Below are 13255 nucleotides of genomic sequence, written 5' to 3' on the forward strand. Positions count from 1 at the left end.
GTGCCGGCAGACCGATCGTGTCAGCCTGTTCCTGCCCCACGGAACTCATTTCTTGCTATCTTGACTCCATTCTCTCTCCCCTTGTCCAGTCCCTTCCCACCTACATCCGTGATTCCTCTGACACCCTACATCATATCAACAATTTCCAGTTCCCTGGCCCCAACCGCCTCCTCTTCACCATGGACGTCCAATCCCTCTACACCTCCATCCCCCACCGGGATGGTCTGAGGGCTCTCCGCTTCTTCCTCGAACAGAGGCCCGAACAATCCCCATCCACCACTACTCTCCTCTGTCTGGCTGAACTTGTTCTCACACTGAACAATTTCTCCTTTAACTCCTCTCATTTCCTCCAAATAAAAGGTGTGGCTATAGGTACCCGCATGGGCCCCAGCTATGCCTGTCTCTTTATGGGGTATGTGGAACATTCCTTGTTCCAGTCCCACTCCGGCCCCCTCCCACAACTCTTTCTCCGGTACATCGATGATTACTTCGGTGCTGCTTCATGCTCTCGTCTGGACCTGGAAAAATTTATTAATTTTGCTTCCAATTTCCACCCCTCCATCATTTTCACATGGTCCATCTCTGACACTTCTCTTCTCTTCCTTGACCTCTCTGTCTCAATTTCTGGTGATAGACTGTCCACCAATATCCATTACAAGTCTACCGACTCCCACAGCTACCTCGACTACAGCTCCTCACACCCCGCCTCCTGTAAGGACTCCATCCCATTCTCTCAGTCCGTCGCATCTGTTCTGATGATGCCACTTTCAAAAACAGTTCCTCTGACATGTCGTCCTCCTTCCTTAACCGAGGTTTTCCACCCACGGTGGTTGACAGGGCTCTCAACCGTGTCCGGCCCATCTCCCGCGCATCCGCCCTCACACCTTCTTCTCCCTCCCAGAAACATGATAGGGTCCACCTTGTCCTCACTTATCACCCCACCAGCCTCTGCATTCAAAGGATCATCTTCCGCCATTTCTGGCAACTCCAGCATGATGCCACCACCAAACACATCTTCCCTTCACTCCCCTGGTGGCATTCCGTAGGGATCGTTCCCTCCGTGACACCCTGATCCACTCCTCCATCACCCCCTACACCTCAACCCCCTCCCACAGCACCTTCCTGTGCAACCGCAGAAGATGCAACGCCTGCCCTTTTACTTCCCCTCTCCTCACTGTCCAAGGGCCCAAACACTCCTTTCAAGTGAAGCAGCATTTCACTTGCACTTCCCTCAACTTAGTCTACTGCATTCGTTGCTCCCAATGCGGTTTCCTCTACATTGGAGAGATCAAACGCAGACTGGGTGACCGCTTTGCAGAACACCTTCGGTCTGTCCGCAAACATTACCCAGACCTCCCTGTTGCTTGCCATTTCAACACTCCAACCTGCTCTCTTGCCCACATGTCCGTCCTTGGCTTACTGCATTGTTTCAGTGAAGCTCAACGCAAACTGGAGGAACAGCACCTCATCTTCCGACTAGGCACTTTACAGCCTTCCGGACTGAATATTGAGTTCAACAATTTTAGATCATGAACTCTCTCCTCCATCCCCACCCCCTTTCCGATTTTCCCCCTCCTTTTTTTTTCCAATAATTTATATAGATTTTTCTTTTCCCACCTATTTCCATTATTTTTAAATGTATTTCCATCCATTGTTTTATCTCTACCTTTTAGCCTTCTTCGATTCCTTCACCCCACCCCACCCCCACTAGGGCTATCTGTACCTTGCTCGTCCTGCTTTCTACCCTTAATTTGCACATTCCTTTAGATAATATCACCACCTTCAACACCTCTTTGTCCTTTTTTCTGTGACACCTTTTGGTTATCTCTACCTATCACTGGCCCTCTATCCAGCTCTTCTTGTCTCACCCCCCCAAACCAGCTTATATTTCACCCCTTTTCTATTTTTCCTTAGTTCTGTTGAAGAGTCATGCAGACTCGAAACGTTAACTGTGCTCCTCTCCACAGATGCTGCCAGACCTGCTGAGTTTTTCCAGGTATTTTTGTTTTTGTTTTGGATTTCCAGCATCTGCAGTTTTTTGCTTTTATCTTGGATTGCACCAAGGATCAGCACTGAGCCCCTTATTCCTGCTTATCTGAGTAATAATAGTCAATGATGTTTACAGATTACATTGAGCTATGTCATGGTGATAGTGAAAGCATGACTGAGTATCTGGAGAAAAGTACTGGAAGACAGCGGCATGAAGATCAGTATACCCAAAGATCTAATACATGGACTGTCAGTTTGAGCCTAGGGAAGAGGATCAGAGTGAAAGTGTAAAGATTATGGGTGAAGACTTGGGAGAAAGTGACTAGTTGTTGGCAGAAGATGGAAGTATGGAAATTAAGTAACAGATTAACTCTGGATGGAGTAATTGGAACAAGTGGAGTGTTATGGATAGAAAAGTATCTGAAACTGAAAGGGAGAACTTACAAGACAGTTGTAAGACAGGCTTTGTTATACACTGCAGAAACATGGGCAAAAGCAGGAAGAAAGGAACAGTGACTGGATACGAATGAGATGCGCATGCTGAAATAGATGTTTGGAGTGATGATGAAGGACAAGATCATGAACCAGGACATCATAGGGTCAGTGAAGGCTGTGGGAGCATCTAATAAAGTAGCTGAGAAGAGATTGAAATGGTATGGTCATCTGTTGTGGAGAGAGAGGGAGAGGAAATGTAGGGAGGTGAATAATGGACATGGGACTGCCAAGAACATACAAATTAAGAGCAGGAGTAGGCCATTTGGCCCCTTAAGCCTACTCAGCCATTTGATAAGATCATGGCTGGTGTGATTGTGGCCTCAACTTTACTTTCCTTCTACTCCCTATAACCTTTGACTCCCTTGTCAATCAAGAATCTTATCTAACTCAGCCTTTAAAATATTCAATGATCCTGCCTCCGTAGCTCTCTGGAGAAGAGAATTTCACAGACTAATGACCCTCTGAGAAAAAAATTCTCCTTATCTCCATCTTAAATGGGAGACTCCTAGTTCTAATCCCTCTTGCAAGGGGAAACATCCTTTCAGCATCCACTCTGTCAAGCCCCGAGAGGATCTTATGTTTTGATAAGGTCATCTTACATTCTTCTAAACGCCAATGGATAATGCCCAACCTGTCCAACCTTCTTTCATAAGATAACCCCTTCATCCCAGGAATCAGTTGACTGAACTTTCTGAGCTGCTCCTATTGCAGTTATATCCTTTTAAGTAAGGAGACCAAACCTGTACATAGTACTCCAGATGTGGTCTCACCAATGCCCTGTACAACTGTAGCAATGTATCCCTACCTTTATATTTACCCCCATGCAATATTCCATTTGCCTTCCTAATCACTTGCTCTGCCTGCGTACTAACTTTTTGTGATTCATGTACCAGGACACCCAGATCTCTCTGTAGCACAAGAGTTCTGCTATCTCTCCCCATTTAAATAATATAGTGCTTTTGTAGTCTTCCTACCAAACTGGATAAGTTAGCATTTTCCCACATTATACTCCATTTGCCAAATTTTAGCCTACTCACTTAACCTATCTATATCCCTTTGCAGATTTAGTCTTCTTTACAACTTACTCTCTTACCTATCATAATGTCATCGGCAAATTTAGCAACCGTACATTTGGTCCCTTCATCCAAGTCATTGACATAAATTGTAAATAGCTGAGGCCCCAGCACTGATCCCTGTGCCACTCCACTGGTAACAGCTTGCCAACCTGAAAAAGATCCATTTATCCCTACTCTCTGCTTTCTGTTAGCTAACTAATCTTCTATCCATTCTAATATGTTACCTCCTACACCATAAGCTCTTATTTTGTTTAGTAACCCTTGATGTGGCGTTTTATCAAATGCCTTTTGGAAATCTAAGTACACCACATTCACAGGTTCCCATTTATCCATCTTGCTTGTTACTTCCTCAAAGAACTCCCAAAAAATTAGCTAAGCACAATTTCCCTTTCACAAAGCCATGTTGACTCTTCCTGATTACATTAAGATTTTCTAAGTGCACTGCTATAGCCTCCTTAATAATAGATTCTCGCATTTTCCCTATGGCAGATATTAGGATAACTGTCCTGAAGTTTCCCACTTTCAGTCTCCGTCCTTTCTTGAATAGAGGAGTTACATTTGCTATTTTTCAATCTGATGGGAGCTTTTCAATATCTATAGAATTTTGGAAAATTACAACCAACGTATCTTGTCTTAGGGTCTTAAAATAAGTGGCTGATAAGATGCAGGCCATCAGCTCCTGGGGACTTGTCAGCCTTAATTTTTAATAAATTTCTTAGTACCTTTTCCCTGATGATTGTGATTGTTTTAAGTTCACCTCTTACATTTCCTTTCACCTCTTAATTTGCAAGTATTTTGGGGAATGTTACTTGTGCCTTTTATGGTGAAGACAGACCCATTTCCTTATTTCACATTATTTATTCCCCAGCGTCATCCCCTAAGGGACTGACACTCACTTTAGTTACTCTTTTCCTTTGTAAATACTCGTAGAAACTCTTAGTATCTGTTTTTACATTTCTAGCTAGCTTTCTCTATTTCTCCCTCATTTTTTCAGCTATTCTTTGCTAGTTTTTAAATTCTGTCCAACCTTCTGACTGACCACTAATCTTTGCGGAATTGTACTCTTTCTTTCAATTTGACACTGTCCTAATTTCCTTAGCCACAGATGATGTGTCCTTCTTAGAGTCTTTCTTTCTCACTAGAATATATCTTTGAGAGTTATGAAATATCTCCATAAACGTTTGCCACTGCATCTCTACTATCCTGCCTTTTAATCTAATTTCCCAGTTAGTTAGCCAGACCTGTCTTCATACCTTTGTAATTATCTTTGTTTAATTTAAAACATTAGTCCTATGCCTGAGAGCAAAATTCAGTCATGTTATAATCATGAAGGACAAGTGGAAGGTCCAAGACCAGATGGGTTTGGAAGAGGAATGGGGACTGACAGGAGATGAAGAAGGGTGATGAACCAGCATTGTGCTGACCCTAGGTAAAATGGGAGAAACTGAAAGAAGAGAGAACAAGTTGTGTGATCACCAAATTATAAATATGATATAAAGATAACCATATTATGCATTCTTATTAAAGTTAGTGCAATTTATGACTTCCATTCTATTTCTACCACCAGTTTATGCAATATATTCTGCTTTAATTAACTTTTGCTATGAATAATGATTGTCTCCTCCATGTAGATCAATGCTTCAGCGTATTTTTAAAGTCATGTGGAAATAGCTTAACATAGAAGTGTACTGTAAAATTTGTTTCAAATTGTGACTTTTTATCATGTCTTTGAAATACATAGGGCTAGATCTTCCATTCCGCGGGGAGGGTTGCATCCCGGAGGTACCCCAGAAGATGTGTGGGGACCCCCCAAACCCCCTGGAAGGACTACACAGAAATTGCCCCAGAAGTTTAAACTTCCATTGGCCAATTACCCAGTGTCTGCAATAATCCACAACTCCAACTGAAGTTGGAGGCTTTGGATCGTTCGACTCTCTTAGCAGAATAGGTACCCAAGAAAGGTTAGAAGGATTAAAACCACTTATAAATCCTCTGTGCCTATGGTAACTCCTGGCTACCTAATACCCCCTCTCCAACGACCACCCCCCTATCCCCTCATCTACGCCCGCCCTCCTCGGACTATCCTCCCATCCTTCTGACTACGTAACCCCCACCCACATAGACAGTTACCTTCTCTCCTGTCAAACTGGCTGGGGCCTTTAAACTTAGGAGTTTATGGCAGCTAGTCAGGTCAAAAGGGGGTATGGCTTCACTTCTCCTGACACTGTTGTCCTACACAGAAAAGTCTCCAGGAGCACCTGTGCTGCACATTTCTCAGGTGGCCCAGGTCAGACCTCCCTGTCGCTTGCCATTTCAACACTCCACCCTGCTCTCATGCCCACATGTCCGTCCTTGGCCTGCTGCATTGTTCCAGTGAAGTTCAACGCAAACTGGAGGAACAGCACCTCATCTTCCGACTAGGCATTTTACAGCCTTCCGGGCTGAACATTGAGTTCAACAATTTTAGATCATGAACTCTCTCCTCCATCCCCACCCCCTTTCCGATCCCCCTTTTTCCCCAAAATGTTTATATAGATTTTTCTTTTCCCACCTATTTCCATTATTTTTAAATGTATTTCCATCCATTGTTTTATCTCTGCTTTTTAGCCTATTTTGATCCCTCCCCCCCACCCCACTAGGGCTATCTGTACCTTTATTATCACATTCCTTAGATAATATCACCAGCTTCAACACCTCTTTGTCTTTTTGTCTATGACATCTTTTGGTTATCTCCACCTATCACTGGCCCTCTATCCAGCTCTACCTGTCCCACCCCCCCTTAAACCAGCTTATATTTCACCTCTTTTCTATTTTTCCTTAGTTCTGTTGAAGAGTCATACGGACTCAAAATGTTAACTGTGTTCCTCTCCGCAGATGCTGTCAGACCTGCTGAGTATTTGCAGGTATTTTTGTTTTTGTTTTGGATTTCCAGCATCTGCAGTTTTTTGCTTTTATCTTAGCACTTGCAAGATGTTTCTTTTGTTTCCCAACAATGTACTGGTGGCTTGATATAACTTGTCTTTCCAGATTGTATTTTGTTATTTGATGAATATTACTCCTGTGGGACAACTCAGTATAGGTGAGTATATAATATAAATGTGTTGAGAGACTGATGACTGGAGTATTTTTTTCTAACGCTCTTAGATAGGAATAGTAGGCCATTAGCCCCTCAAACATGTTCTCCATTCAGTTAGATCATGGCTGATCTGTGTCTTAACTCCATCTACCCGCTTTGGTTCCATAACCCTTGCCTAATAAAAATCCATCAATCTCAGCCTGAAAGTTTCCAATTCACCAAGCCTCAACAGCTTTTTGGGGGGAGAGTTCCAGATTCCCAATACCCTTTGTGTGAAGAAGTGCTTTCTTTAGAAGTGCAGCTGTTATAGTCAAGGTTTACATCTCATTATTCTGGGCTGAAGCAAATGGCAGTTCTCTGTGGAGCTTGTTTTATTTATTTAGTTCTGAGACATTCAATGCTGCGAATAATTTTTCATTGCTGAATTTGTCTTTATCTGTAGGTCAATCTTGACTTATTCTCGGATTGGAGGAAAAATCAAATCTTTGGCCTTCTGCCAGGGCTCCCATTATCTTGCTGTAGCTTCAGACAATGGTACAATCCAGCTGCTAGGAATTGAGGCCAGCAAACCCCCGAAATCACCTAAAATACATTCTCTTCAGAGCAGGTATACGTTCTGTCGAAATTAACTTTTTTTTATCATTTTCTTTTTAAGTCTTCTCAAAGATCTAGCGGTGAATAAAAAGCTTGCATTTACTATTCACTAAAATGAAGAGTATTAGGGGAAATATTTTTTTCCATTTTTTATTTTGCCTGGACTTCTGTTTTAAGAGCAGAACAATTCTTCCCCTCCATTTATTATTCTTTTCAACAAATTCTCTTATTGGGTTCTTGTATAAAAACAAATTCAGTCTAATTCTAGGTGTTATATCCGTGGTTTATAAAAACATCCATGGTTTATAACTACTTTATGTGTATCTCTTTGCAATGTTTTTTACGTTATTATTCCCATTTAAACGTTAATAAATTATATTGCACCAATCCAGCAGCAGTTGTAGACCCTGTGTTATTCCCTCTTGTACAACATGCTTGAACAATTTTCTACTTGTTAAGCACTAATAGTAATGGTGGTGTAAATATGACCATCATACACTTCAGGTTCCTTATCCTAAAGATGTAAAGAAAATCTGTAAATGACAGCAACATTTTGTTTTTATGTAGCACCTTTAAATGCTCTAAAGCGTTTCACAGGGTGGCCTAAAAGGAAATAACTAAAAGTCGAATGAGACACTGAATCACATAAGAAGCTTTAGGGCAAATAAACAAAAGTGTGACCAAAGAGGTGGGTTTTAAGGGACACATTAAAGGGTGAAAGCAAGTTAGCAGATGGAAAGGTTTAGGGAGGAAAATTCAGAGTTTAAGACCTAGGCAGCTGAAGGGCATGGCCACCAGTGGTGGAGCGATTAATATTGGAATGTTTGAGAGGCCAGACTTAGAGGAGCACAGGTGTCTCAAACAGTTCTAAATCAGGAAATGGAAAGGAGGGGGGAACTCAAGAAAATTGTAATCACCAGGGAAGTGGCACTGAGTAAGTTGTTGGATTTGCGGCCTGACAAGTCCCTGGGTCCTGATAGACTTCATCCTAGGGTCTTAAAAGAAGTGACTAGTGAGATAGTTGATGCATTGATTTTAATTTTCTGTGTACAGTATTGGCCTCCTTATTTAAGGAAGGATTTAAATGCATAGGAAGTAGTTCAGAGAATGTTTATTAGACTAATACCTGGAATGGGCGGGTTGTCTTATAAGGAAAGGTTGGGCAGACTAGACTTGTATCCATTGGAGTTTAGAAAAGTAAGGGTTGACTTGATTGAATCTTATGAGATCCTGAGAGGCCTTGACAGGGTGGATGTGGAAAGGATGTTCCCTGTTGTGGGAGAATCTAGAACTAGGAGCACTGTTTAAAAATAAGGGGTCACCTATTTAGGACAGAGATGAAAATTTTTTACTGAGGGTCGTGAGTCTTTGGAACTCTCTCAAAGGCGGGGAAAGTGGATTCTTTGGATATTTTTAAGCAGAGGTAGATAGATTCTTGATAAGCGGGTGAAAGGTTATTGGGGGTAGGTGGGAATGTGGAGTTGAGGTTACAGTTGGATCAGCCATGATCTTATTGAATGGTGGATCAAGCTCAAGGGGCCAAGTGGCCTAATCCTCCTCCTAATTTGTATGTTTGTATGTTCAAGAGGGTTGTGGGATGGGAGATTAGAGATGGAGAGGAGCAAATCCATGGAGAGATTTGGGAACAACGATGGGAATTTTAAAATTGAGGCGTTGTTTCACCCGGAGCCAATGTGAGTTATCTAATGTATGGGTGATTTGTGAATGGGACATGGCGTAAGGGCAAGGGCAGTAGAGATATAAATGACCTCAAGTTTAAGGAAGATAGAACATGGGAGGCTGACCAGGATTGCATTGGAATAGTCATGGCTAGAGTTAACAAAAGCAGGGCAATAAGCTGAGGCACGGGGAAAGTGGGCAATGTTGTGGAGATGAAAATAGTTGGCAATTATGATGGCACAGATATGTGGTTGGAAGCCCATCTTGGGATGAGATATGACCTCAGGGTTGTGAACGGCCTGTTTCCACGGAAACAATGTAAAAATAAATATCTGACAAGGAAGAAGAAAGTTGACATGTTTTGTCAAGGGCCTTAAGATGTTTTCCTATGTGAAAGATGGTACATAAATGCAAGTTGTTGTCAAAACTCCTCATCCTGCAATAATTCTTTCTCCGTTTTATCACACTCTTTTCCCTTGCTCATTTCCTTTATCTGCCTCTTTGGGCTCCATATTTCCCTTTTTACTTTCATAATTCTGGGAAATTTTAATTAGTGTCCACAGTGAATCCAATGCTGCCTTTTCATCAAAAATTAATTGACTTTACCCTGTTATCCACAATTCTTTCAAAAACAGGGTCTCCAAAATGACTGAGCCCCTTGTCTATTATTTGTCCCTGCTGCCCGCCATGCCCCTACTTTTAACATACCTAAATTGGAGCTTAATATTGCCATTTGTATAACCTTTCGTTGGGTGGTTTCTAAATGTGTGTTGAAACTCATAATGTGTGTGTTGCCATACTTCATTCCACTCCTTTTATGATGCTGTTCAAACAATCTAATCATTCTTGTCAATTTGCTATTAACGCTATAGCTGGCACCCAGCTGTCGTAGTAGAAACCTGCTTAGTTATTTTGCTTCAAACTGTGAGGGTAAGAGCATTTACCACACAACACTGTGAGTCCACCAAAGTAGTGTGAAAGTACTGAAGATAAAATTATTAGCTTATGATCTGTCAGCTACACTTGGGTGTACCAAACTAGGGAAGCCAAGGCATTCATGGTACAAGCTCTGGCAGAATATGTTTCTATGGTGATTTATCATCTTTTTTTCCACAGAAAGGAAGACCATTGCAACTGTAACATGTATGCCAGATTTTTAAAATCATTGATTGCTAGGTTTTATACACTGATTCAATGCTGATTGTTTTGAGTTCTGGCTTTTGCACGGTTAACCTCTTAGAGTGATGGCATAAGCACAATAATTGCATGTGCATTTTTATCAAGATGTGCAAAGGACTAATTTCCTTCAGTAGTGCATTGCTTAAATGACTGCATTGAAATAGAACACAAAGGTACATTGCTCAACACATTAACAGCTGTGTAAAAAGAAAAAGGAAATGGACCCTCATGATATGCCTCTGTGAAGACTTTGACGCAGTTTTTAAACACAAAAAGTTTCAAATATAGTTATATTGAGCCTACAACCCATTAGCTGTGTTTGATGTAGTCCTGCGGTTTCTAAGGAAAACTGCCAGTTCTTATGCCCCTTCTTTTATAAGTAGATACACTTTATGGATTAAGCACACACTAATTCCTGTTATTAAAGCGAACTAACAGCTTTTTAAAAAAAAAATGTTTTAGATGCAGGCACATTTTGATGAAAAACAACATTCATTAATGTTCACTGATCCCATCCCACTCTATTTCTTTAGTTTTTGTCAACATCACAACTAACTTTAATGGATGTCTTCCTTGTTCATAAGGTGCATTTCTCCTCTTGCTTCATTCTATTTTCCTATTTATAACTCTGTAAAGAGACTGTGTAACTTGCATGTAGTATTCATAATTATTCTATGTGCATTTTAACAATTTAATATTGAAGCAACTTCCTTTATGTTCTGAGTTACAAGTTGACACTATGCTTGGACCCTTGCTGCACCTTTGTGCACTTGATTAGTAATTCCCAATACTAGAAATTGGTTGGTAAACTGTATTTCATCATCAACATCTTCTAATCTCAAATCAGATTGTTCTTTTGTTTTAAAGCTACTGTCGTATTAATATAAATTTAACTTTTTATCATTGTATTACTGAGAACAGCAATTGTACTCCTGTGTGATTTCTGTCAACTGAAAGTATACATGTGCTTAAATTCATCTCATTGCTGGAAAGGTGAATTATATTAATATGATTTAGTATAACTATCTGACAACTGCTGTAAATCTAAGCCAGATAAAATTGTTATCCAGAGTTTGAATTTAAGCTGCTGTTGATTCTTCTGTGGTAAGTTATCTCAATTTTGAAAGTGGGACCTAGAATTGAAAGATAAAGGTTTGTATTATTTATAAATGCATGGTATGATCTCAATATTAGAGAAGAGATTTCTGGTTCAAAAACCAATGTAATTATACAATCAATCTTATTGCTAAGTATTACTGGTGTTTAACATAGCGTTGACTATAAGCAGCTAGCCACTGCATTCATGTTCACAAACATACCTGCAATCTTGTTTTCCAAGAGCTTTGGACCAGAAAGAAGATGGCTGTGTGGTGGACATTCATCATTTTAATGCAGGTGCACAGTCTGTTTTAGCATACGCGACTGTAAACGGTTCTTTAGTTGGCTGGGACCTGAGGTCATCAACAAATGCCTGGACATTAAAGCATGATTTGAGACTTGGACTGGCAACTTCCTTTGCTGTAGATATACATCAATGCTGGCTATGTATAGGTAAGTATTATTTTCCATATTTGCCAAGTTTTGTTCTGTAATGTAGCATGTTTCAGTAATTTTTGGGTAAGGGAAATAGCAAAATGTATCTGTGACTCAAACTACTAAAACTCTGCAGATAAATTTTACTTGGCTTATTTTGCAGCCAAATACACTGCAAAAATAATATTTCTGATAATTAAATTATAACTTTGAGTGTTTAAAATGAAGATGCTTGTACAGTTTGCTGTATTTGTTTTTGTAACCAGTTTTTTTTATACATAAAGGTACAAGTAACGGCACTATGGCTTGTTGGGATATGAGATTTCAGCTGCCCATTTCAAGTCATTGTCACCCAGCCAGAGCTCGCATTCGACGTCTGCTTATGCACCCCCTTTGCCAGTCATGGGTCATTGCAGGTAAATTCAATGCATTATTAATGTTAGTTGTGGTTCATTACCATTTTCCACTATATCATTGAGGCTCCTGGGCCTCATTGTTTGGGTTCCAGATGGTTGTTGTTGACCACAATTAAATGGTTATCCTTTGTCTCTGGGCAACCAGCTAGCCTGCTTCAAGGTGCTAGAAAATCAGGGACGTTGGACTGCTGCAGGATGAAGGGATCAAGGCAACTGCCCAGGTATCTTGCGCACACCTGGATAAACATCTTTTTGTGGTTGCACACTAGATGCACATTGATGGAGTAGAAGCCCTTGCAGTTCGTGAATGCTCCTGGGTGATCTATATGCGCCTTGATTGTCACATCCGTGCAAATGATAATACACTGCACCTATGTGAAGCCAGCCAGAGCTGCAAACGCAAGCATCTACTCGCCCTTACAGGCCTCATCACAGAATCTCTCAGTGCAGAAGAGGCCCTTCGGCCCATTGAGTCTGCACCGATCGATGACAAAGTTAACATAGTCATTTGTCTTGTGCATTTCTGAGCCACTGACTCCCAAGATCATGCTATTGTCTCTGGCAGAACCCTGCAAGGATCCAAAGACAAAGAAATTGAGGGCAATGGTGACTTTGATAGCCACTGGTCAGGCCTGGCCACCAGGTCAACTTGACAGCAGTTATTGTTTCACAGGCTGCAAATGTTTACCATCACCTGACACAAAACACTGAGACTCATGAGGCATGACATGGCAAGGAAACTAATCCCCTGTGTGCATGCTGTGTCATTATGCCCTCATGTGAGCTGTGTCTCTCTTTTTGACCCACTCTCCTGTGGAGTTGTCAGTCTGTTCGTGCTCCTATTGGTCATCTTGGTCCTCAACTGAGGTTCAAAGTAGAATCACATAAGCGACATCATGCTGAACTGATTGATCAGAGGTCCAAAGTGGAGACTAGACATACAAACCTGCAAAGTTGTCAAGGTAACCTCTCGGCGCAATTACTGTGAATAGGGTATTTCACACCAGCAGGTAAGAAAGAAGCTGTAAGGCTTCTGTACTTATTAGGATATTTCCTTGCCATGTCTTCAGTGCCCTCAATTGCCCCTGTGTTCTTGCCTTGCTTTCACTGACAAGTTCCAGGAAATCCATGGGCCCACAGTTAAATTGCAGAATCCATGTTAACGTTGCTGTAATTGAGCAATTTAACATACTGAAATTTATGACCCACCTCTTGAA

General features: G+C 41.2%; 1 protein-coding gene across 2 annotated transcripts in view; it reads left to right on the forward strand.

Annotated features, from left to right (window-relative positions):
• Positions 1–13255, forward strand: part of pik3r4 (phosphoinositide-3-kinase, regulatory subunit 4) — a 167351-nt gene that overhangs the window by 41136 nt on the left and 112960 nt on the right. For both annotated transcript variants that reach the window (XR_013576242.1, XM_078539372.1), the window contains exons 13-15: positions 7079–7243; positions 11429–11640; positions 11907–12038. Coding sequence is in view for 1 of the 2 variants with exons in the window: in XM_078539372.1 (XP_078395498.1) it covers positions 7079–7243; positions 11429–11640; positions 11907–12038 (509 nt within the window). In the remaining variant the exon portion in view is untranslated. The remainder of the gene's footprint in view (positions 1–7078; positions 7244–11428; positions 11641–11906; positions 12039–13255) is intronic.

The sequence above is a fragment of the Cetorhinus maximus genome, chromosome 3 (assembly GCF_964194155.1).
Source record: "Cetorhinus maximus chromosome 3, sCetMax3.hap1.1, whole genome shotgun sequence".
Classification (NCBI taxonomy): Eukaryota; Metazoa; Chordata; class Chondrichthyes; order Lamniformes; family Cetorhinidae; genus Cetorhinus; species Cetorhinus maximus.